At 52.7% G+C, this 22252-nt stretch overlaps 1 protein-coding gene across 3 annotated transcripts in view; it reads left to right on the top strand.

Moving 5' to 3' along the window:
* Positions 1 to 22252, top strand: part of LAMA5 (laminin subunit alpha 5) — an 87089-nt gene that overhangs the window by 55801 nt on the left and 9036 nt on the right. The window contains exons 23-57 of one of the 3 annotated variants that reach the window (XM_064730118.1): positions 1516 to 1645; positions 3958 to 4100; positions 4194 to 4300; positions 4983 to 5136; positions 5594 to 5754; positions 6252 to 6360; positions 6908 to 7005; positions 7485 to 7686; positions 8072 to 8198; positions 8770 to 8909; positions 9665 to 9780; positions 10188 to 10399; positions 10512 to 10716; positions 10837 to 10981; positions 11480 to 11620; positions 11965 to 12126; positions 12254 to 12355; positions 12442 to 12525; positions 13172 to 13402; positions 13843 to 13956; positions 14236 to 14363; positions 14566 to 14646; positions 15021 to 15235; positions 15907 to 16007; positions 17049 to 17229; positions 17892 to 18035; positions 18114 to 18265; positions 18364 to 18474; positions 19332 to 19443; positions 19939 to 20109; positions 20910 to 21106; positions 21195 to 21311; positions 21387 to 21541; positions 21742 to 21883; positions 22093 to 22195. In XM_064730118.1, coding sequence (XP_064586188.1) covers positions 1516 to 1645; positions 3958 to 4100; positions 4194 to 4300; positions 4983 to 5136; positions 5594 to 5754; positions 6252 to 6360; positions 6908 to 7005; positions 7485 to 7686; positions 8072 to 8198; positions 8770 to 8909; positions 9665 to 9780; positions 10188 to 10399; positions 10512 to 10716; positions 10837 to 10981; positions 11480 to 11620; positions 11965 to 12126; positions 12254 to 12355; positions 12442 to 12525; positions 13172 to 13402; positions 13843 to 13956; positions 14236 to 14363; positions 14566 to 14646; positions 15021 to 15235; positions 15907 to 16007; positions 17049 to 17229; positions 17892 to 18035; positions 18114 to 18265; positions 18364 to 18474; positions 19332 to 19443; positions 19939 to 20109; positions 20910 to 21106; positions 21195 to 21311; positions 21387 to 21541; positions 21742 to 21883; positions 22093 to 22195 — 4993 coding nt within the window. Of the gene's footprint in view, positions 1 to 1103; positions 1243 to 1515; positions 1646 to 3957; positions 4101 to 4193; positions 4301 to 4982; positions 5137 to 5593; positions 5755 to 6251; positions 6361 to 6907; positions 7006 to 7484; positions 7687 to 8071; positions 8199 to 8769; positions 8910 to 9664; positions 9781 to 10187; positions 10400 to 10511; positions 10717 to 10836; positions 10982 to 11479; positions 11621 to 11964; positions 12127 to 12253; positions 12356 to 12441; positions 12526 to 13171; positions 13403 to 13842; positions 13957 to 14235; positions 14364 to 14565; positions 14647 to 15020; positions 15236 to 15906; positions 16008 to 17048; positions 17230 to 17891; positions 18036 to 18113; positions 18266 to 18363; positions 18475 to 19331; positions 19444 to 19938; positions 20110 to 20909; positions 21107 to 21194; positions 21312 to 21386; positions 21542 to 21741; positions 21884 to 22092; positions 22196 to 22252 lie in introns of all 3 variants that reach the window. The other 2 variants (XM_064730117.1, XM_064730116.1) reach the window with 2 other exon arrangements.

Here is a 22252-nt window from a genome sequence, read left to right as displayed (position 1 = left end):
TCTTCTGTTGACTCTTTTTCTCTCTCCTTGGTGGTTTCTTCTGCATGGCCTCTGCGAAGTGTGTGCACGTTTGGGGATGGAGTACAGGGCAGTGATTCTCTGACAGTCTTGTTCCATGTAAGATGCTCCTTACTCTGGTGCATGTATTTTCAGTTTTCCTCATGTATTTGTGCTTAGGTGAAATCACAGAGGGGCTGTTTCCCGCTGAATTTTAGGTAGGAGCTAAGCATGAACCCCAGTGGGGCTCCCTTGGGAAAATCCCAGCCTTAAAGCTTAAGGATGGAGCTCAAACTCATAGCTGCAGTGTTGCATTGGTGTTTTAGCTAGAAATGGACCTTGATAGAAGGGCTGGCACGTGGCTTTTGGCTGACAGGTCTCACCTGTAATTTGTTGTCATCAAAACCCTTCCAGTTTGCTCTCCATGGGAAAATGGTTTGTAACTGGAGCTTTGGAGAACACAGCCCTCATTACAAGTCTCCCTGGGCAGGAAGTTATTTAAGCCTAGGGATCTCTTTGAAATGGGTCAAACTTGAGCATCTCCTTAGCCAGGGTCTTGTCCAGGCAGGGGGAGAGCAGATGTGCTATGAGTTGTATGGTGCATTATCCCTGCTGGTCCTTAGCACTGCACATTGCTGAGGATGAGGCACGAGCTCAATTCCCAGCCTGTTCTGTAGGCAGCTGGGCAGAGCCCCATAGATACAAGGGCAGGAGTTTGGTACCTGGTGCCTGGTTGCAGCATGCTAAACCCAAAAGCAACACACTGACAACAAAAGCAACAACTTCCCATAACCTTTCCCGTGTAATTGTGTATGCCCCAGGATAGATGAGCCACCCTGCTGTGCCCCAGCATCCTCTAGGTGTGATCACAGCCTTCCCACCCTCTTCCAGAGGCAGGCTGCTCCCTGGGTGGCTGTCCCCAAGTGTCCCCAGAGTGAGGGACAGTGTCAGGAGGTGTCATGAGCAGCAGGGTCCGTGTGCTTGTCTCCTCCTCGCGCTGTGGCATGTTGCTTTGGGAGCAGTGAGCCGTGCTTGGGCTGGCAGTGAGGGTGGTGGAGGTAACTGAAGGTGTGCTCTGCTTCTCTCCCCTTTCTCTCTCCCACCAGCCCAAGGTAGTGGTGACTGTCAATGTGACCTCCCCCGACCTCTTCCGCCTCGTCTTCCGCTACGTCAGCCGGGGGCCCGCCAGTGTGCAAGGGAGGGTCTCGGTCCTTGAGGAAGGAAAGTTTAATGTTTGTGCCAACTGTAAGTGCATTTTTCACTTCTGGACTAACTCAGAGCATCCCACGCTGCGACACTGCTCCTGTGCCCCTTCTCCTGCCCCCAGGTGTGTCCGTCCCCAGCGTGCCCCTGTCAGGCGTCCGGCCAGAGCCGTGCCTGGGCTGGAAGGGAGGGGGAGCAGAGGCAGGCAGGCAGGCAGGTAGGGCAGGCGGGCCAGGCCCTCCCCAGAGCGGGTGGGCGCTCAGGAGCTGCCCCCCCCAGTGATGTGTGCCCCGTGTGCTCTTTTGCTTTTTGCAGAATAAGATCAGAGTCACTGTAGACGTGAAGGAGGCAGAGCTCTATCTGTTCCATGTCATCCTGAGGTATATTAATTCAGGAGGGGCCACTGTGTATGGCACAATTACAGCTTATCAGCCACGAAGGAGAGGTAAGGATCCCAGACCGCTCTGCTTCCCTGTGCCATCGCCACCTCCTCCCCATCCCAGGCAGCCTCCTGCATCATCCTTTCCAGAAGACGCTTCCATATGGCTTTACCCATTAGTCCTGCTCTCCCAGCTGAAAGGCTGATTTGAGTTTGCAGCCCCCTTTATTTACCAAAGCTGCAGCAAGGTGGGCCCAGCCCTGGGGCTGCACACTGAGGACTGACACCAGCCAGGCTGGTGGGAGATAAAGCTGTTGTACAATTCCATGCAACCTTTCCAGCACAGGACAAGATCACCCCAGTGCCCCAGGCAAAGCTGAGCTCACTTTCCACAAGAGCAGAATGGTTCCAGTCTTTGGCAGCTGGCTGTGGTTCTATTTACCACATGCCCTGATGTGGCAGGTCCTGCCTTTCCTGTGTGCTTCTCCCACAACAGGCTGCTGGCTTCACACATGGTATGGGGCTTGGAAGTGCTGTGGAATTACACATCTTACACAGGCACTGCACTCTGGTGCAGTGTCCTCTCATCAAACCATGAGCTGCTGGAGAAGAGCCACCAAAAGATGTCTGAACAAGCCTAGGAATCTGGACAGCAATTTTTCTGGGAAGCAATCTGAGCAAGACAACATGGGAGCACACCTGAGGCCATGGTGGGTGGTTGGCTGCCTGGTTTTACCCCTTGGGATGCCACAGTCCTGCTGAAACTCTTCCTCCAGACCACGCATCCACAGCACAAGGCTGTCAACACTGATTACCTAATTTATTAGTGTGTGAAGTTCTCTCCTCTGTCTTAAGCTGGCATAGGTTCTGCCTTTGATGTGATATGCAAGGTTTGGAATGCCAAAATATTATTTTTCTGCCCTTATTTTCTTTTTGGAAGACAAAATGGATTATTTTTTATGTCCAGTCATGTTACACAGCAGAAGAACAAGAAGAGCAGGAACTGTGGTCATGCTTTAGGATCTCACCAAAGGTCAGGAAGTGTTTAACCTGTCCTATCCAAGCAGCAGAGCTCATTTGCCTTAAAAAGTGCTTCACTTCTTGTGCAGAAGCAATGTGATTTTTTAGTGCTGAAGGCAAGAAGCCAAACTGGTGCACCATCCACAGGACAAGCACCATCCTTGGGAGATTTCAGGGGTGCTGAGCCACCTCATGTCTGGATGGAAAGGGCTTCGTGTGGCAAAGAACAAACAGCTTGGAAAGAAGTTGGAAGATGTGGCTTGAAAAATGGGAACCCTTTTCCAAGTATGGGATTTTCAGCCTGTTTTCTTCCACTCTGCCTCCAGAAGCCATCTCAGTTGGAGCTGTGTATTGCCTCAAAGGGATCTGAAACTTCAGTCAATAAATCTACCCCAGTGCCAGTTCAGGGGAATCTCTTCATTCCTTGAATCCTCACCTCTGCTTCCCATCTGGAAAAGTGAGGTCCCAGCCTCAGCTGATGGCAGGCATGTCACAGAGCTGCCACCCATGGGCAGGGGTTATTGACCATCCCAGCAGCAGCACAAGCCCTTGCTTTATCTTCTGAGCCTGTGTGTTGTGCCTTGATGTCCATGTAGCACAGCAGGACGGTCAGTGTGCCACATTCTCCACTTGCTTCATCTCACCTGCTCGCCGTGCAGCCATTCCTGGTGAATCCCTCTCACTGTGCTCTTCAAAACATGCTGGGCAGGCACACAGTCTGCTTCCAGGTGCTGTGTGGTGATGGCATCCATTAATGAAGAGGTTGTGGGACTGTCAGATGAGCCAAGGAGCTGCTCAGCAGCAGCAGGATCAGCATTGCACCCCTTCTGTTCTGTCAGTTTGAGATAATGTCTGAATCTCAAGTGCAGAGTCTCTGGTTGGCAGGAAGAAAGGCAGGAGCACACCTTGGGGGCCTGAAGGTTTGCCAGAAGACAGGTGTTTTGCCTGTGGAGCTGGGGTCAGCATTTCCCTGAGGAAAAAATGTATCTGGGCAATTCTTTTTGTCTGTCTCACAATTAATTCTTCACAGATGAGTTCTTTCCTTTTCTAGCTGGCAAAACGCTCCTTGGCTTGCAACACTCTGTGCTTTGCAGCCTGGGGATGCAGAGCACACTGAGAGCTCTGGATTTGCATTGAGGATTGCAGTGATTTCTATTTATTTCTCCCATTAGGCTGTTGAGCAGATTGAGAGTGGATGTCTCTGTTCCAGGACAGTGTGGGACTGTGGTGCACCGAGAGAGTGGGAACCTGTCACTGCCCACTGCACCACAGAGCTGCTTCCCTGAGCATTCCCTGCCATGTCCAGCCCCAGTTTTCCATTCCAGTCCCTTCACAGCCTCTCATCCCTCCCGTTCCAGGTACAGAGCAGACCAAGCAGATTGTCTTTGCCCCCAGCACGGAGCCAGCCTTTGTCACTGTGCCCCAGAACAGCTTCGGGGAGCCCTTCGTGCTCAACCCCAGCACCTGGTCCCTGGTTGTGGAAGCACAGGGGGTGCTGCTGGTAAGGCCCTGTGCTCCACCCACTGTGGGGGCTTCAGCAGCCCCCTGGGGACATGTGTGCCAAGCATAACACCTCTCCCATCTCTCCTCCCAGGACTACCTGGTTTTGCTGCCCAGCTCATACTACGAAGCACCAATCCTGCAGCTGAAGGTCACAGAGCCTTGTGTCTACCAGCCAGCCCCTGAACAAGCCACCCAGAAGTAAGGATCTGCACATCTCTGTGCTGTGTGGGGCTTGCTCAGCTCCTCTTGGCCTGGGCTTAAGGAGTATACATAGTCCATACTAAGTGATGCAGTAAAACTGCTCATAGAGCGCTTGGCTGTGGCAAGTAAGGCTTGTGGAACCTGCACCAGCCCAGAAAGCCAGCCCATAGATCTCCTCATCCATGACACAGCCAGTCTATGTTTTGTCATGGACCCTGGAGGGCCAGCTCACCCAGTGACACCACAGCCCCCCTCTCTGCCGGGCTGGGTTCCCAGTGAGTCCTCAGAAACAGCTGCCATGAGTGGGTTTTGCTTGACTATTTACAATGAACAGTCTGGTAGTGTTTGGAGCATCTCAATGTATCTGCTTGCCCAGAACCTCTCTGTGCATGTTGGCAAGAAGGCTGGCTGGGCGTTGGACACTGGTTGTCCCATCCACCATAGCAGTGGTCCCCAGGATAAAGCCCATTGCCAAGGGAGAAGTTTTTGTTGTTTCTGCTCTCCCTGGTCCTGTAATGCCCAGTCCCTTGCTCCCCACTGCCCAGAGCTGCTCCTTGGCCCTCCTGATACACCAAAGCCTTTTGCAAACTTGGCTGGGCCCAGGCTGTGTGGGTGCTCTCAACTTTTAAAACCATGCTGTAACTGTTGTACTTCACCATTTATTTCTGTGTGTTTCCAGCTGCCTCTTGTACAAGTACCTGTCTGTGGAGGGCTTCCCTGCTGTGCCAGGGGTGGATGCAGTGTGCAGGATGGACAACAGGCTCCCCAGGCTGTGTCCCACAGAGCAGCTCACCCCCTCCCACCCGCCCATGGCCACCTGCAGTGGCACTGATGTGAGTGCCACTTCTGTTTTGTCCCCTCCTGGCCACCCTATTCCTCCTGTCTGGGCTTTACTTTTTTAAATATTCATGCCATGTCCCTCATATCTTCCCCTCAAAGTTGTGTCTTCCTCCTTGATTTTCTCCCTGCTTTTGCAGCATCTGTGAGCTTTGTTTTGATCCTTTGCACTGCACCTCATTTCCTCCCAGACCATTTTCTCGTAGTCACTAAATCTCTCCATTTTCTGTGGTTTCTTGGGTTGTTTTCAATTGCATTTCATTTGATCATATCTTTACCTACACCAGAAAGGCTTTGCACCCCTGCAGCAGTTCAGGGCCCCCAAACCCAGAGTCTCACCTGTAAAGGTTTGCGAGGCTTTGATGACATTTGGTGCGTTGTCCCCTGAGCTGCAGAGGAGGCTGGTTTGTAGCACCCTGCACGCCCTCCCTCAGCGCTCCCTCTGTGCTGCAGGTGGAAGTGCAGCTGTCCCTGTCCGTGGCCCAGCCTGGGAAGCACGTGCTGCTGGTGGAATATGCCAACACCAACGCCCTGCAGAGCGTGGCCATCGCCGTCAGCTCGCCGCGCTCGCCAACGCAGCAGGGCACCTTCACCTTCTACCCCTGTGCCTACAGGTAAGGGCACCTCGGGGCAGAAAGGGTCCAGTTCTCTGCCTTGGCAAGGACAACCTCCCCTCTACTTGAAGTTTTTTGGGTTTATAAACAAAGCAAGCTCCAGTGTTGTCCACTAAGCTCTGTCCCGACTCGTTCTAGCTGGACACAGATTTTAGTCCCCCATCTGAGGGAAGATGTACCTGCCTCTGCCAAGAGATAATCTTGGGCATCTGTTTACAGCTGAATTGTTGGTAGGGACCTTGACTTAGGGCATGGCCTCCAGGCAGGTTTATTGGAGACAGGTCAAACCCTGTCTGGCTTCAGATTGCGACCTTTGCAGTAGGAAACAAATGTTTGGGGTGTCCTTGGAAAACTTTGCTCTTGCGAGCAGCCAGAAAAAACATCAAAAGATTTCCAGGGACTTTGTGTAAATCCCCTCAGGACACAGAGCTGGCAGGACAAGAAATGGGTCATGACCCTGTGCAAGGCTGATTTCAAAATGTGTGTTTCTCTTACAGTTTCCTTTGTCGAGGGATTGCTGTGGATTCCCAGAGTCGAATGGCAACTTTTGAACTCACCTCCGAGGCCACTGTTCGGTTCACCTCTGATCTGGCTGATTTCTTCCTGGTGAGGCTCCCCCTGAGGGCATCTCTGTCAACAGGTCACAGGGAGAAAGGCTGGACTGGGACCCAGCATGTAGGAGGGTTTTTTAGTCCTGTTTGGACTGGATCTCAGATCTTAGTCTGGGATTTCTAGTCCTGTTTGAGTTGTATCTCTGATTTTAGTCTGGGTTTTCTAGTCCTGTTTGGACTGGATACTGGATGTTAGTCTGTGTCACGACCAGTCCAAGTGGAGAGTGTGGTCACTGGGGTGTTTGAAGTAAATCATGGGGCTGGGAGTGGGAGGAGATGGGGAGAAGCAGCTGCTCCTGCAGAGGGAGTTCTGTAGCAGTGGGGCAGTTCTTTTATCTTGAAGACATTCTTAGTTTAGTCAAGGATGGAGGAATCCCATCCATATGTGGAGCTTCTAAATGCCATAATGCTTGTGCCAAGGACTAAGCAGAGGTGTGATGCCATGCACTGGCTGAAGTGGCTGCTGGCTGGTGGGCACAGGGCCAGCTGTGGCTCCAGGGCACAGGCTGTCACATAACCAGGTGTCTCTCTCCCTTGTGCAGCACAAAGTGTACCTGATCCCTGCTGCACAGTTCACCATGGAGCTCATCGAGCCGAAGGTGCACTGCATCAGTGTCCATGGCACCTTCTCATCCAACAGGTGAGGGGCTCAGGTCCTCCTTGGCTTTAGCATCAGTGGGACTATTTCCAAAAACATTTGCATGTCCCGCTTCCCTCAGGCTCAGAGACTTATAAGTTTTTAGTGAAGAAATCTCCAGCTGAGGTGGAGCTCCTTGCTTGTGTCCTGTGAGCACAGACTGGGATCAGGCTGATGGTCCCTCCTGGGGCAGGCACTCAGGTGTAGTCCCAAACAGGCACTCCTGTGCTTGCTCACGTACAGCAAGACCCTTGCTGTCTCCAAATTTTTGACACTGCTTCAGATAAATATTTGCAGAGGAATTGGCCTGTGCCAGGCTCCTGTTCTTCCTGCAGAGCCCCTGTCCCAGAGCCCCAGGAGTGCTGGCAGTGAGCTCTCCCTCAGCAGGGACACCTTGTAGTCCACCAGGAGTTATAGGGGATGCTTTCCTCCTCTCTTTCTCTCTGGACATACTCACATCCTGTGTACTCCTTGTTTTCCAGCAGCTCCTGTGTCCCCTCAAGGTTCCTGAAGCTTTCTCAGTCGATCATTTTGGAGGGGGCCCAGGCTCTGCCCATTCCCCCAGAGGTGCCCCTGGCTCAGGCTGTCCATGTGGCTCCATCTGGGGTGCCAGTGGAGCCTGCTCCCCGTCCTCCCACAGCCATGGACCCCTCTGCAGAGCTCATCCTCCTGCAGTCCCCACAGGTAGGGGCACAGGCGTGGGTTGGGCTGGTTTGCTGGTGCTGTGACGCTGGACTACTGGGACAGGGAGAAATCTACCTTACCTGTTGATTAATGCTTTATCAATTAGCATTTTCAGAATTTGATCTGAGCTTTAAACTTCTCCCTGAACCTGTAATTCCTGTGGACTCACCAGTCTTGGTTTTATCCAACTTTATTGGTTCTCTGGGATCCCAGGCACTATTAGAGAGGACAGTGTGGAGGCACGGGGGGCTGGATTCACTGAATTCTCCACACCTGGCAGCTGGGCAATGAGAGCACAAATCTGTGCAGTAATTCAGGAACAGCCCAGCCGTGGGTGCAGGTGTCTCACATGGGTTTGTGTCTGTGTTCTCCCGTGCTGGGGCAGGCTGCAGTGGTGTTCAGCAGCAGGATCCAGAGCCTGGGACGCTACGCCTTCATCCTGCACCTGTACCAGCCCAGCCACCCCAGCTTCCCCGTGGAGGTGCTCATCAATGGAGGGCGCATCTGGCAAGGTGAGAGCAGCAGGGACCTGGGGAAATGCTGGGTGCCAGGAGCCCTGGGGGTTTGCCATGCCAGGGGATGACTGTGGACTCTTTAGGGATTGCAGAAATGAAGGAAGGCTGACTTACCCTTCCAAAGTGGGAGGATGGGATGGGTGTCACAGACATCTTTTATGAAAAATCCTTTCCTTAGGATTTTTCCTCCTGAGAAGCTGGGAGGCCTCAGGAACAAGATGTAAACATTGATTATCTGCTGCTGTGAAATGCAACAGGTGCATCTGTGATTGGCCCATGTTTGTTGTTTCTAATTAATGGCCAATCACAGTGAGCTGGCTCAGACTCTGTCCGAGCCACAAACCTTTGTAATCATTCCTTCTTTTTCTATTCCTAGCTAGCCTTCTGATGAAATCTTTTCTTCTATTCTTTTAGTATAGTTTTAGTGTAATATATACCATAAAATAATAAATCAAACCTTCTGAAACATGGAGTCAGATCCTCATCTCTTCCCTCATCCTCAGACCCCTGTGAACACCGTCACAGGATGAGGACTCAGGTGGGACCAACACATTTGTTGTCTTTTCAGGTCAGACCAATGCCAGTTTCTGCCCTCATGGCTACGGGTGTCGGAGCCTGGTGGTTTCTGAGGACCAGACCATCCTGGATGTCACTGACAATGATCTGACTGTGGTGGTTCGGGTGCCAGAGGGCAAGCAACTGTGGCTGGTGAGCTTCTCTCCAGGAACCTCCCAGAGCAGGCTGGGCAGGGGGCTTTGCATTGGACTTTTGTCACCGTGTGACCTCAGGAATGTTCCCCACCATCACTCATCTCTGAACTACTCAAGAACTTGCAGTCTCCAGCCTTAGTGGAGGAGATTCTGCCCTTGGGGGCAGAATTTACAGGGGCAGCTTCTGTATATGACAGTGTCCTTCCTTGTCTGGTTCTGATATCAAAACTAGACAGAAATTGAAGCTGTTACTTTGCATACATAGTTTGTCATAATCCAGAATAAGCCTTATTCCTGCTCTAGCAATATTTTAAACCTGTGTAATATTGTTTGTTCAGGCAGGCCTCATCATGAGGGTAGGTAGCCCTTGTTATTCTCAGGCAACAGGACTAGAAGGTTGACCAAAATTTGGATAAATGGAAAGACAGAATTGTAACCCTGGTGCCTTCATAGAGAAATTTCAGATGATAAAGACTGCCTCCCTGCTCAGCACAGCCAGTGCTGTGCTCTGGGGGTATCTGCCTGGTTTTAGTCCATTGAATTTGTGCTGTTCCTCATGTGGAGCTTTGGGTTAAGTGGACCCTGAAGGACAGACCTCAGTGGAGAGGAGACTCCTGGTCTGTGCAGTGCTTGGTGTGTTGTGTTCTGTCCCAGCAAGGCATGGAAGGTTAAAGGTGGATTTGCACTTTGGAGTCATTTTGGATGGTGCTTGTCTGTCTGAGCTGGCTCACCCAGCTCACCCTTGCTTTGCAGGATTACATCCTCGTGGTGCCTGAGGACAGCTACAACCCTCAGTACCTGCAGGAGGAACCCCTGGACAAGTCCTATGATTTCATCAGCAGCTGTGGCATCAACAGCTTCTACATCAAGTGAGATGCTTGCCTTTGGGTGCCCAAAGGCTGCACACTCCTCAGGGAGCAGCAGCCCTTCCCTTCTGTGTGGCATGCAGGGGCTGGTTGGGGTTTTCCTTCTGTTGTCCAAACGTGGATATTCAGGAGCTCTCAGTGTCACAGGGCTCTCCCTCCCACTAAGCCCCTGTGGCTGCAGGAGATGCTGGATTTGGGGTGATGGGGAGGATATGGGTCCCACTAAGTCCCCTTGACTTCAGAAGATGCTGGATTTGGGATTTGGGGTGGTGGGTCCCACTAAGCCCCCGTGGCTTCAGGAGATGCTGGATTTGGGGTAGTGTGGAGGCTGTGTGTCCCACTTGCTGGATTGGGATGATGGGGAGGCTTCGGGGATGTGCAGCACTGACCCCTCCTGCCTTCCCCTGCAGCCCCAGCACGTCGTCGAGGTTCTGCCGTGACTCTGCCATCTCCCTGTCCCTCTTCTACAACGACGGGGCACAGCCGTGTGCCTGCCATGAGGCGGGGGCACGGGGCAGCCAGTGCCAGCCCCTGGGGGGACAGTGTCCCTGCAGGCCCAACGTCATCGGCCGCCAGTGCTCCCGCTGCGCCACCGGATACTGGGGCTTCCCCAACTGCAGGCGTGAGTTCCCCTGGCTGCCCTCTGCCTCTCCTGCTCTGTGTCCATTCCCCACGCCTGCCCTGCGTTCCTGGGTCTGGCTCACCCAAACCCAGCCTTTTTCTGCCCCTCGCAGCCTGTGACTGCGGGACACGTCTGTGTGATGAGGTGACAGGGCAGTGCATCTGCCCTCCCCACACCCTGAAGCCCGAGTGTGTCGTGTGTGAGCCCCAGACGTTCGGGTGCCACCCCCTGATCGGCTGTGAGGACTGCAACTGCTCCCGGCCCGGCGTGCAGGAGCTGGCAGAGCCAGGCTGTGACGTGCACAGCGGCCAGTGCAGGTGGGGCAGCCTTGTTCTGCCATTGGGGACATCTGGGCTCCCTGCTAGAGTCCCTGCTGGGACACCTTGTGCAGAATGGGGAAAGCTCTGAAAGCTCTTGTGGCTCTTGTGTCCCCCCAGGTGCAAGCCCAACATCATCGGGCGGCAGTGTGACCTCTGTGCCCCTGGCTACTACCACTACCCTGAGTGCAGGCGCTGTGACTGCCACCAGGCTGGCACCCAGGCCAGCGTGTGTGACCCAGTCACAGGGCAGTGTCACTGCAAGGTCAGTCCCCAGTGCCTCCATTGGTGCCTTTCTCCTTGGCTTGACTCTCCTGCTCCGGCAGAGGCTGTGCGTGCCCAGCCTGCCCCATGGGGTGGTGGGTTCAGAGCACCCTGAAAAGCTCTTATCTCCTCATCCTTCCTGGCCAGGATGTTTCACTCCTTGGGCTGTCTCTGGAGGATATGGCCAGTCTGAGTCCAGCCTTGTGTCAGAGCTGGTTGCAGGGGGAGCTGTCAGCCCTATTGGCTCCTGGCTCCATGGCAGCAGAGTAACTCAAGCACCTTCTGAGCTGCCCTGCTCCAGCCTCTTTGTAGGGCTTGCAAGTGCTTTCTCTAGGTGAATTTAACATTGGTGGTGCTGTTTAAGCAAACCTGTTTGAGGAACTGCTTTAACATCTTCCAGCACCACAGCACTTTGCTTTGATTACTCAGACAGCCATCCCTGTCCTCCACTGAGGCCCTGAGAGAAACTGCTGACACTTGAGCTTTGCTTATCTTTCAGGAAAATGTGGAGGGCCCGAGGTGTGACCAGTGCCGCCTGGGGACGTTTTCTTTGGATGCCACCAACCCCAAGGGCTGCACCAAGTGTTTCTGCTTCGGTGCCACCGACCGCTGCCGCAGCGCCGAGAAGCACCGGGCTGAGGTGAGAGGGGCTGGGGCCCCCAGAGCCTGCAGGTCAGGTGTGTCCCATCCACCTGGCTCCCTCAGCTCTCTGTGCTGCGTTAATCCTACTGAAGATTCCATGAGGAGGGTTGTCTTTGACTCCCTGTGCCCATCTCCTGCTTTCAGCCCCTTTTCCTGGTCTCTGGGGTCTCATGTGCTGGGCGGGGGTGATGATCAGCTTTCCTGTGGCTTCATCAGGATGCATGTGAGGTGTGAGCCTGTTACTCCCCTTTCTGCTGCTCTGGGACCTGTTCTTCTGGAGCATCAACACACAAATACTTTCTGTAACTCCACCAGAAGACCCAGAGTTCTCTTCCCCTCCAGTTTGTCGACATGCACGGGTGGCTCTTGCTGAGCAGCGACCGCCACGAGGTGCCAACAGCTCTGAGCCCACGGGAGCAGCTCGTCACTGCTGACCTCAAAAACCTCCCAGATGCCTACCAGGAGCTCTACTGGGTTGCACCCAGCTCCTACCTTGGGGACCAGGTAAGAGAATGGAGAACACAGTGACCTCACCTGCAGGCAGTGCTCACGCTCTGGTTGAGCACAGCCATCTCTGAGTTGTCTCAGTGCTGTGGGCTTGCAGCAATGATGGGATTTGTCTCTCCCTCAGGTTTCCTCCTATGGAGGGCACCTTCGCTACGAGCTGCACTCCAACCCTCGCAGGGGTGACGTGTTCATTCCCATGGAGTCCCGGCCCGATGTGATCCTCAAGGTGCAGCCCAAGAAACGCCCTGGTGCCCCCTGCTAATGCCAGGAGCAGGGTGAGGTGATGTCTGACACCTTCCTTGCTTTTCCCAGGGAAATCAGATGAGCATCATGTTTCTGGAAGGTGCCTACCCGTCCCCAGGGGAGGCACATCAAGGCCAGCTACAGCTGGTGGAGGTGAGTTTGCACACACAGGTGAAGTGCTCAGATAATGCAGGAAAGGACAAGACTGTCACAGTCATATTTTCTGAAAAATCCCTTTGCCAGCGGTTTTCTCTTGGGAAGCTGAGAAGCCTCAGAGAAAAAGGAAAACAAATTCTTATCTCATTTGCTTCTTCTGTGATGTGCTCACGTGTGGAATGTGGTTGGAGATTGTTTATCCAACAGGTGGTTGTTTCACTGGTTTCATGTGAATTGTTTTGACTTATTGGCCAGTCAAGGTCAGGCTGTGTCGAGGCTCTGAAAAGAGTCACAAGTTTTCATTATTATCTTTTTAGCCTTCTGTAAGTACCCTTTCTGTATTCTTTAGTATAGTTTAGTATAGCATTCTTTAATATAATATAGTATCATAAAATAATAAATTAGCCTTCTAAGAACATGGAGTCAGATTCATCATTCCTTCCCTCATCTGGAGAACCCAGCGAATACAGTACAAGACCTCATGCAGATGGAGGGACAGGTGCTTGGAACTCAGAATTTTAGGTGCTGCAGGGCTCTTTCACCCATGCAAAGGGAGTGATTCCAGCAGCAGGGATATGGAGGCTGGGCTGCACGTTCAGATGCTTGTGCTTCCTGCCAGTAATGCCAGGTTTTCTCCCCCCAGGGTAACTTCAGGCACACAGAGACTCACAACCCTGTGTCCAGAGAGGAGCTGATGATGGTGCTGGCAAACCTGGAGCAGCTGCAGATCCGGGCACTGTTCTCCCAGCTCTCTTCCTCCGTGTCCCTGCGCCGTGTGGTGCTGGAGATGGCCACAGACACAGCCACGGGCATCCGTGCCAGCAACGTGGAGCTGTGCCTGTGCCCAGCCAACTACCAGGGGGACTCCTGCCAGGTGAGGGGAGTGGACAGGCTGTTCCAGTCAGAGAGGTCAGAGTGTCATGTTTTGGGTGCCAGCTGCCTCCAAGCCGGCTCTTGAGGGCTTCAGTTGAAGTGACAGCTCGGCTTGTTCCAAAGGAAGGAACATTTCCCCATCACAACACCGTTCACTTGTGAGATATGCAAAAGTTTCATCTGCCTTCTTGGAAGGGGCATGATGGGGAAATCATTCGGGTATTGCAGTACCTTGGAATGGGTCCTTCTCTCTGGCCAATTCTCTCCTGGTTAAAAGGAGCAGGAAGGAGCTGCACTGAAAAATCTTCATCTGTGCTTATAATCTTTTCTCCATCAGTACAACCCAGTGGGAATTCTGTCATGGAAACTAACTTAGTTTCTTTGCTTTTCCCAAAAGTCTCAGGCTATTTTTTGGATCTCTGCCATTTTCTGTCTCCTCAGGAATGTGCTCCAGGTTACTACAGGGACACCAAGGGGCTCTTCCTGGGAAAATGCATCCCCTGCCATTGCAATGGCCACTCAGATCAGTGCCTGCCAGGCTCTGGGATATGCCTTGTAAGTAAACAGTGGAGCAGTGTGATATTTTGGAGTTAGGAGGTCTGTAGCGTGTGATTCAAAACCTTTGTATTTACTAAGTGGGCTGGCAGAATGATGCTTGAGTCAGAGTCAGAGCACTGGCTTCACTGCTTCAGTGGTGACCCTGCTCAGGGTCAGCTTAGGGTGCAGGGCAGCTCTGGGAGAGAGGAAGGATTGAGGAATCCTGATGGGGAGTTTTTAGTGCATCCACCATTCTTGTTGTCAGTGCTGAACCCGGGGTTTGCCTTTTCCTTGCAGAACTGCCAGCACAACACAGAAGGAGACCACTGTGAGCGATGCAAGGACGGCTACATGGGCAGCCCCTCAGCCCAGGAACCCCTGCAGTGTGTTGGGTGCCCATGCCCTCTTTCAGTTGCCTCCAACAAGTAAGCACCCCAGGATGGCATTGCCTGTTTGGCCTCACTGTGCCCCACCAGGGCAGGTGTCCCAGTGCCAGCCTTGTCCTTGTCCCCAAACCATGTTCATGGCCTCTTACTTGAGGCCCCAGCAGCCCACAGTGAGTGACCAGCTCCCCTGGCACCACATCAGGAGTAACTGCTCCTCCCTGTGTCCCCATTCTCATTTCAGTTTTGCTGTTGGCTGTGTCCACAAGGGATCCAACATGCAGTGCCTCTGCAAGCCAGGCTACGCTGGACCAAACTGTGAGCGGTAAGGGGGTGGCACCCGTGTTTGGGGGGGCTCACTAACCCTGTGCAGCCACTGCTGGGGCAGAGCAGCTTTTTCCTTAAGGACTGCAGGAGAAGCAGCTGCTTTGTTCTGGCAGCATTTCCTTCAGTCCTCTTCAGCCTGCAAATGCCCGACTGCTGAAATTCTGTTACTGTGGGTGTATGACTTAGGTGTGCTTTGCCTTGACTTGCAGCCTGTGATGCAGGCACCTTTCTGAGGTACCCTGAGGCAAAACACAGAGTGCTTTGAGATCCCTGAGGGCTGCAGCAGTTACAAGTGCTGGATGCTCACGCCGTTCCAGTTGTGCAACTCCAGGCTGCAGGATCCTCACTGTGTTGTGACTTGTGTTTCCCCAGGTGTGCCCCGGGATACTTTGGCAACCCCCTGGTGATCGGCAGCTCGTGCCAGCCGTGTGACTGCAGCGGGAACACGGATCCCAACATGCTGTTCAGCAGCTGTGACCCGCTGACGGGCGCCTGCTCGGGCTGCATGCACCACACGGCCGGCGCGCGCTGCGAGCTCTGCGCGCCCGGCTACCACGGGGACGCCGTGCTGGCCAAGAACTGCACCCGTGAGTGGACAGACAGACAGACCAGGGACAGGGGGAAAGGGGAGGGGGCCCATTCCCAGCACTCATCTCCCTCTGAGGAGCAGCAGCCCAAGTGCAGCGTGCAAAAGGGGTCATGTGTCGCTGACATATTTTATGAAAATCGTTTTGTTAGGATTTTTCTGCTGAGAAGACTCAGAAAAGAAATGTAAACAATAACTATCTGATGGCTGTGGAATGTGGTCTGGAGGTGGTTTACCAGCAGGTGCATCTTTGGTTGGTCTCATGGGGGTTGTTTTTAATTAATGGCCAGTCACAGCCAGCTGTGTCAGACTCTGTGAGTCTGTCACGAGATTATATTATTCATTCCTTTCTAGCTTTTTGATGCCTCCTTTCTCTTTCTTTAGTATAGTTTTAATATATCATTTTCTTTTAATATAATATGTATCATAAAATAATACATCAGCCTTCTGAAACATGGGGTCAAGATTTTTGTCTCTTCCCTCATCCTGGGGACACTCAAACATTACCACAGTCATGGGCATAAGTTGTTGGGAGAAGCAAATCCAAGAGGAGAGAGACTCTGTCTTAACTTTGATAGAAAAGGGGGAAAAGCACTTTTGCTGTTAGCAATAAGTGTTGTGAGTGGCTGACAGGCTCTTCAGTGTAATACTGGATGTATTTTTCCCTGGCAGAGTGCAACTGTTCGCCTTGTGGGACTGACTCCTGCCATCCACAAACTGGGCAGTGCTTCTGCAAGCCTGGAGTGACGGGCCAGCACTGTGACCGCTGCGAGGTGAGGCTCACCTGGGCCCTGGGGTGGCACCTGTCCTTGCCTTGGGGATGGGGGCAGCCCTGGTGTGCCATCCCCCAGGCCTGTGAGCCCAGCAGGGCTGGTGCCAGCTGGTGAGGGCTGAATTGGCCTGCGTGCATGGCAAAAGCCTGTTAAAGATCCGGCAGCAAGCAGTGCAGGCAGCATTCCAGTGAAGTGGCATCATTTGTGAAGCTGCAGTAAACCCCATTTTCCTGAGAGCATCCAGCTTGGGCAAGGCAGGTTCACAGGGCAGTGCTGTGGCGTGCCTGTGCTCTCAATGCAGTTCCACACCTTTACCGTGCTGCTTTGAATTTTGTGGTGCTCAAAACACACCTGGAAAGGAAAGGGGGGGTATCCCCCATCACTTAACCTGGAGAGAGGCACACTTGCTGACCAGGGCATCTCTCGGGTTTGCTGTTGATCACTGTTGCCCTGAGATGCACAGGGTGTCTCTGTTTCGGCCTGCGCGGCTGAAGAATGAGTCTGGACTCTTCACTTTTTGGTCTTGAGGTTGTTTATTAATTCTTATCTATAAAATTTTCTTTCTGCCCAGTGGAGGTCCACACTGCAGGGCAGCCACAGGCACTCTGACTGCCCTCGAGGCGGTGTTGTCCTTTTGTTCTATAAACTACGTATAACATATTTACACTTAAGTCCCAATACCTATCACCTATGTTAGACAGTGCACTTGTACTCTAAACCAATCCCAAAGTGGCAACATCACTGCAGAAAATGGAGAACAAAAAGAAGGAGAAAAGCTAGAAACGCCCAGGTTCCTCCATCTTGTCCCCATAACCCCCATACCAAAAATCCTAAAAACTACATTTTCACCCTGTGATCATTTTGTTATTACACTCTTCAAACCTGTGTGACTTTCAGATCCTCATACAAAGTTGGCAACTTGCTCCGGGGGTCAAAATCAAATCCCCAGGTGTGCCAGGGTCTCTGAGCCCCTCGGCAGCTCTGGACACCCGGAGGGATGCACTGAGTTCCGACAGGTATCCATGTCCTGCTTTTCCCTAGGAGGGGTACTACGGCTTTGAGGGCTGCTCGGGCTGCCGGAGGTGTGACTGCGACGTGGGCGCCGTGGGGAGCAGCTGCCACCTGCAGAGCGGGCAGTGCAGCTGCCTGCCCGGGGTCAGCGGCGCCCGCTGCCACCAGTGCGCCCCGGGCTACTGGGGCTTGGGCCGGGCCGGCTGCACAAGTGAGTGAGAGTGTGTGGGAATGCGTTTTTGATAATGGAGTGACAAAACTGTCTTTTGTTTCTTTAAGTTTAGAAGTTTTTCTTCTCAATTAAGTAAAAAAAAAAAGGCATATCATAGGCTTGAAAGGCTTCACTTTAAACTTAAGGATAGCTAATTAGACAAAAGCCAAAAAGTCTTGCTTGGGCAATTTGCTAGAAAAAGAAGAGAGCAAAGAAACTAATTGCTTTTGTGAGGTGTTTGTTTTACTAGGAGCAAGAACTTCTTGCACCTAAATCTGATTTTTTCTCTAAGGAGTTTGTTATTTTGCCTTTTTTTTAAACCTTTTTGTTTCCAACACTGCAGCAAAAGCCGTTCTGCTAATTTTATGCCTCCAAAGGTAGCTGAGCTATTTTAAGTGAAAAATAGACCTCGAAAAGATTATAATACCTAGCTCAAAGAAGCACCTATTATTACTAGTGTGGGGTCCCATCCAGGGGCACTGGGACAGGGCTGTGCTGCTGGTCCAGTTGTTGGAGGTAGAAAACAGCTGGCAGCTGTCTGAGGGACACTGCTTTGCACAGGGAACCCCCAGCAGCAGGACACAGCTGGGGTAAAACCTTTCCTTCCCCTCTCTCCAGAGTGGTAAAAGCCCCAAATGATTCTCAGTTTCTCTTCCCTGCAGAGTGTGAGTGCAGAGGGGGCTCCTGTGACCCCCGCACTGGGGAGTGCACGTGTCCCAGCGGGCTCACGGGGAAGCAGTGCGACGTCTGCCTGCGCCAGCACGAGGTCCTGGTGGCCAACGGCCCCGACAGCATCAAGTGTGAAGGTCTGTGTGCCTCTGTCCTGGGGAAGGAGGGGAGGACAGCCCTGGAGAGGGCCTGTGCTGACTGCTGTGTCCCTGCAGTGTGTGACAGCTGTGTCCTGCTCCTGCTGGAGGACCTGCAGAGCATCGAGATGTCCTTCCCGTCCATCCGCGGCCAGCTGGTCACCCTCAACGCCAGCTCCATCGCCTGGGCTCGCCTGCACGGCCTCAACGGCACCATTCTGGCCATTGCTGTATGTGGAAGGCTTCACATCACCTTCTGCCCGTGTTTCCTGGCCTGTTGGCCTGATTTAGCCTCTTGTAATTTTTATTTTTCTTTTTTTTCCCCTAGAACCAGCTCCGTGAGTACCACAGAGCCATGAGCAGGGCCAGGCAAAGGGCTGATGAGCTGGAGGGTGAGAACATGGATCTCACACAGGACCTGAATGCACTGCAGCACAAAGTAGGGCATTTCTCCATCATTCTTTGCCAGAGCACAAATCCCCCTTTTATCAAAATGAGGGCTTTGAAGGCTGTGAGGAGCCTTGTTCAGGCAGGTTGGGTCTCCAGCTCAACCAGAACTAAATTGCAGTGTTAAGTGGTCAAGCTGGATTACCTGCTTTCCTTCCATGGAGAGCTGTGAAACATCTCATAATACTGATAGTTTTTCTCGATTTACTGCTTGCTTTTGAGGTGGCTTCAACTTTAAGCAGTAAAAATAAATTCAATCAAATATCATTTATAGAAGGGACATATAAGAAAGGAGACAAAACATCCGGGTCCACCGTGGATGCAATCTATATCCAGCCTAAAACCTAGCAGTCACATCTTCAGAGAATGGATAAACTGAGCAAGATTTGATTTCACTTCACTTTGATTTATAAACTGCCTGCTCCTAATGTGAGGGAGAGGGACAAATCTCTACTTGATGACATTCTCCCCAGACAGCTGGAAAGACAAACTGCCCTGTGTGTACCCGACAGCCAGACTGCAGCCCCCTGTCTCTTGATCAGGACCCAGGTGTGCCTGGCTTCAGGCTCTGGGCCTTTCCCTGTGTTAAGAGCACAGAGCAGTGCTGAACTCTGATGTTGGGATTATTACAGCATCCAGAGCCCCTTGCATTGGAGCTGTATTTAATGCTTGTGCTTTTCTGAAGGTGCTAAATAATCATCCTTCAGTACATTGTGGGACAGGCTCCTTCAAGGACCTCACAAGTGACACATTCCCAGGCCTTGTGTGCCTTTTGGGAGCATCAGTCCCACTGACAAATGACATAAAATACCATCTCATACTTGAACTAAGCCATTGTTTTTGTGGTAGATGACCATGACTCACAGAGAAGCAGTTCGTGTTGAGCAGCACACAAGGGACATGTACCAGAGAGGGGAACAGCTCCTGCTGCACATCCAGAGCATCCAGAGGGGCATTGCAGGTATGTCAAGAAGGGTCTTCACTTTGGGGTTTTTCCCTATGTGATATGTCAAGTCCTGCAGTGCTCAGAGAAAGCCATGGAGGAACAAAGAAAACAAAAAAATGAAGATCCTGCAGAATCCCAGCTTTTACCCTGACCAGCCTTATTGTGATTCTCAGCTGCTTGGCTAAACATAAGTCTGGAGAAAAAACATATTAAACTTCCACAAATGTTTCTAAAATGCATAAAATGGGGGCAATCTGCGCTGCAGCTTCAGGAGAGATTGAGCAAAGCAGAGTGGCTGGATCTTGGACAAGAGGCAGAGCCACAGAAAGATGCTCAGGATGTAACACGTGTTACTGGTCGTGGCCAAGGAGGCTGAAACACATGGCAGTGCCTCTGGGTGATGTCAGGCAGTTTGTTGTCCTGAAAGCTGTCAGTGGTTTGTGAGGAGAGCCTCGGGGAGCTGTGGGGCCCTGGTTTGCTCAGTCTGACAGGGTGTGGGTTTCCCTGCAGAGCTGGTGCGGCAGATGGCCAGGATTGGGGCAGAGAACGCCAGCACCACGTCCGCAGAGGAGTTCCGGCAGAAGCTGGCTGAGGTGGAGAGGATGCTGAGGGAGATGAAGGAGAGGAGCCTGGGAGCCCAGGAGGAGCTGGCAAGGCGTGAGCACGAGGAGGCTAAGAAATGTGAGTCCTTGGTGGCACAGGGCTGCCCAGGTCCTGCTGGCTCTGGCTTGGAGCCCACTGCACATCATGGTCCTTTAGAGAGTGCTATTAAGAACCAGGCATCCCCAGCCATTTTTATAGGAGTTACAAAGTCCCCTGTGACACTCCAACAGGATAATTTGTGCTTCCTTTTCCCTTAAGGCAAATTTCAGAGCAGAACTAAGTGGGTAGTTCTGTTTGATGAACAAAAATGACAACACTTAGAACCAGGAATCACCATTATTATGTGATGTGTTCACATCACACGTGGATGGGAGTAGTTCACACAATGTTTCTTCCTATTTGCTGTCCCCATGGAGTAACAACAGCAGCCAGCTCCCACAGTAGCTCTGCTGTCCTGAGGGCATCCTTGCAGGAATGAGAGCAGTGAGCCCAACCAGGGATGCTGGCACTGCAGGAAGAGAACACTTCTGATTAACAAGCCTTGGCAGAGCATAACTCAGTAGCTGAAAGCTGGAATTATAGACTGACTCTTATTGGAAATAAGTAATTTTTCACAGTGGAAGTAACCAAGGCCTCAGGTCCATCATCTGGATCTTTTCAGGCATGGCTGTGTGTCTTTGAAAGAGATCCCATCTCTCTGAGGGTTTGTAGACAGTCATGGACAAGATCCTGTGCCATCTAGGTGGAAGGGGAGGGAGGGGTGGAAGATGGTCACTTCTGGCCTTGATATCTGCCAAGATCAGAGCCAGGCTTTGAGGCACAGAAAGAGATTTAACAGAGGAAGGGGAATTAGCAAGAGTTGTCCTCCCCCTGCGCAGTGCTGCATCGGGTGAGGAGCGAGCTGCACGCCCGCTGGCAGTCCAACCAGGACCTGCTGAGCAGCATCCAGGAGAGGCTGGCCCAGCACAGCTCCCAGCTCATGGATCTGAGAGATGCCCTCAACGAGGCTGTGAACAAAACCAGGCAGACAGAGGAGCTCAACAGCCTGAACCGAAACAACCTGGAGGAGACTCAGGTAGACCTTCACCGTGGTGTCCTGGTTTATGGAGTGAGGGGGGCTGTCCCAGCCCTGCTGCTCCCTAACCCTGGGTCTTTGTGTCCAGCAAAAGAGCCAGGAGCTCCAGAAGCAGCATGCACTGGTGCAGGAGACCCTGCAGATGGCCAGGGACGCCCTTGCCCAGGTCTCTGACTTCCTGCAGATGATGGAGCGTGCCAAGGAGGTGAGTGGCACAGGCACTCTGGCATGGGCAGAGGAGAGGTGAGGCAGCCCTCAGCAGTGACAGGTGTCCTTGCAGGCCTATGAGAAGCTGGCAGCACTGCTGGATGGGGCCAAGCTGCCCCTCACTGAGCGAGTGAAGAAGTTCTCCCCAGCCAGCAGCAAGATCCCCATGGTGGAGCAGGCAGAGGAGCACGCCCGGCTCCTGGATGAGCTCGCACGGAACCTGTCTGGGTGAGGCACTGTCCTGGGCCCCACTGCTCAGGCTGTCTGCTGCCAGGGCTGGGGATGGGACCTGCAGCCCCACCATGGCAGGGAACAGTGGGGTGTCACCTCCAGAGTTTTATACTGGAGCAGCACAGAGGGGTTTGTCTGTGAGGGCATGGGCAAGAGCCTGTTCTCCATGGGCTTGATGGCTTCGTGTTCCAACACAGCATTATCCAGGACACAAACCAGGATGGCTTCATCCAGAGGGCAGTCAATGCCTCCAATGCCTACGCCAGCATCATTGAAGCTGTGAGGAAAGCAGAGCAGGCAGCCCACGATGCTGACAAGGCAGCCAGCGAGGCCCTGATGGTACGTGCTGTGGGGAGCCCTGTGAGATGGGCAAAACCCAAACTCCCTTCCCTCTGACACCAGGGCACTGTGCTCTGTGCCTGAGAGCACGGTCTGCCACAGCTGGGGCCACACTCAGTATTTGGGTCTCCCTTTTCTGAACTAGCTTTTCTGTGTGCAGTCAGAGCCAGAGCCCTGAATTCCTCTTCAGTCCCATGTTTGTTTCACAGAATGTCATATCAGAAAACCTCGGGGCCACCTCCAGAACACTGAAGAGGAACAGCAGCAGCCTGGAGGAGGCAGCAAGGAGACAGCAGAGCAAACTCAATGGGGGTGAGAGATGCTCCTGGTGGGATCTGCTGTCCTTTGGGTTGGACTGAGCTCCAGCAA

Source organism: Zonotrichia leucophrys, chromosome 20 (assembly GCF_028769735.1).
Source record: "Zonotrichia leucophrys gambelii isolate GWCS_2022_RI chromosome 20, RI_Zleu_2.0, whole genome shotgun sequence".
Taxonomy (NCBI): Eukaryota; Metazoa; Chordata; class Aves; order Passeriformes; family Passerellidae; genus Zonotrichia; species Zonotrichia leucophrys.
This window is presented reverse-complemented; position numbering and strand designations above follow the sequence as displayed.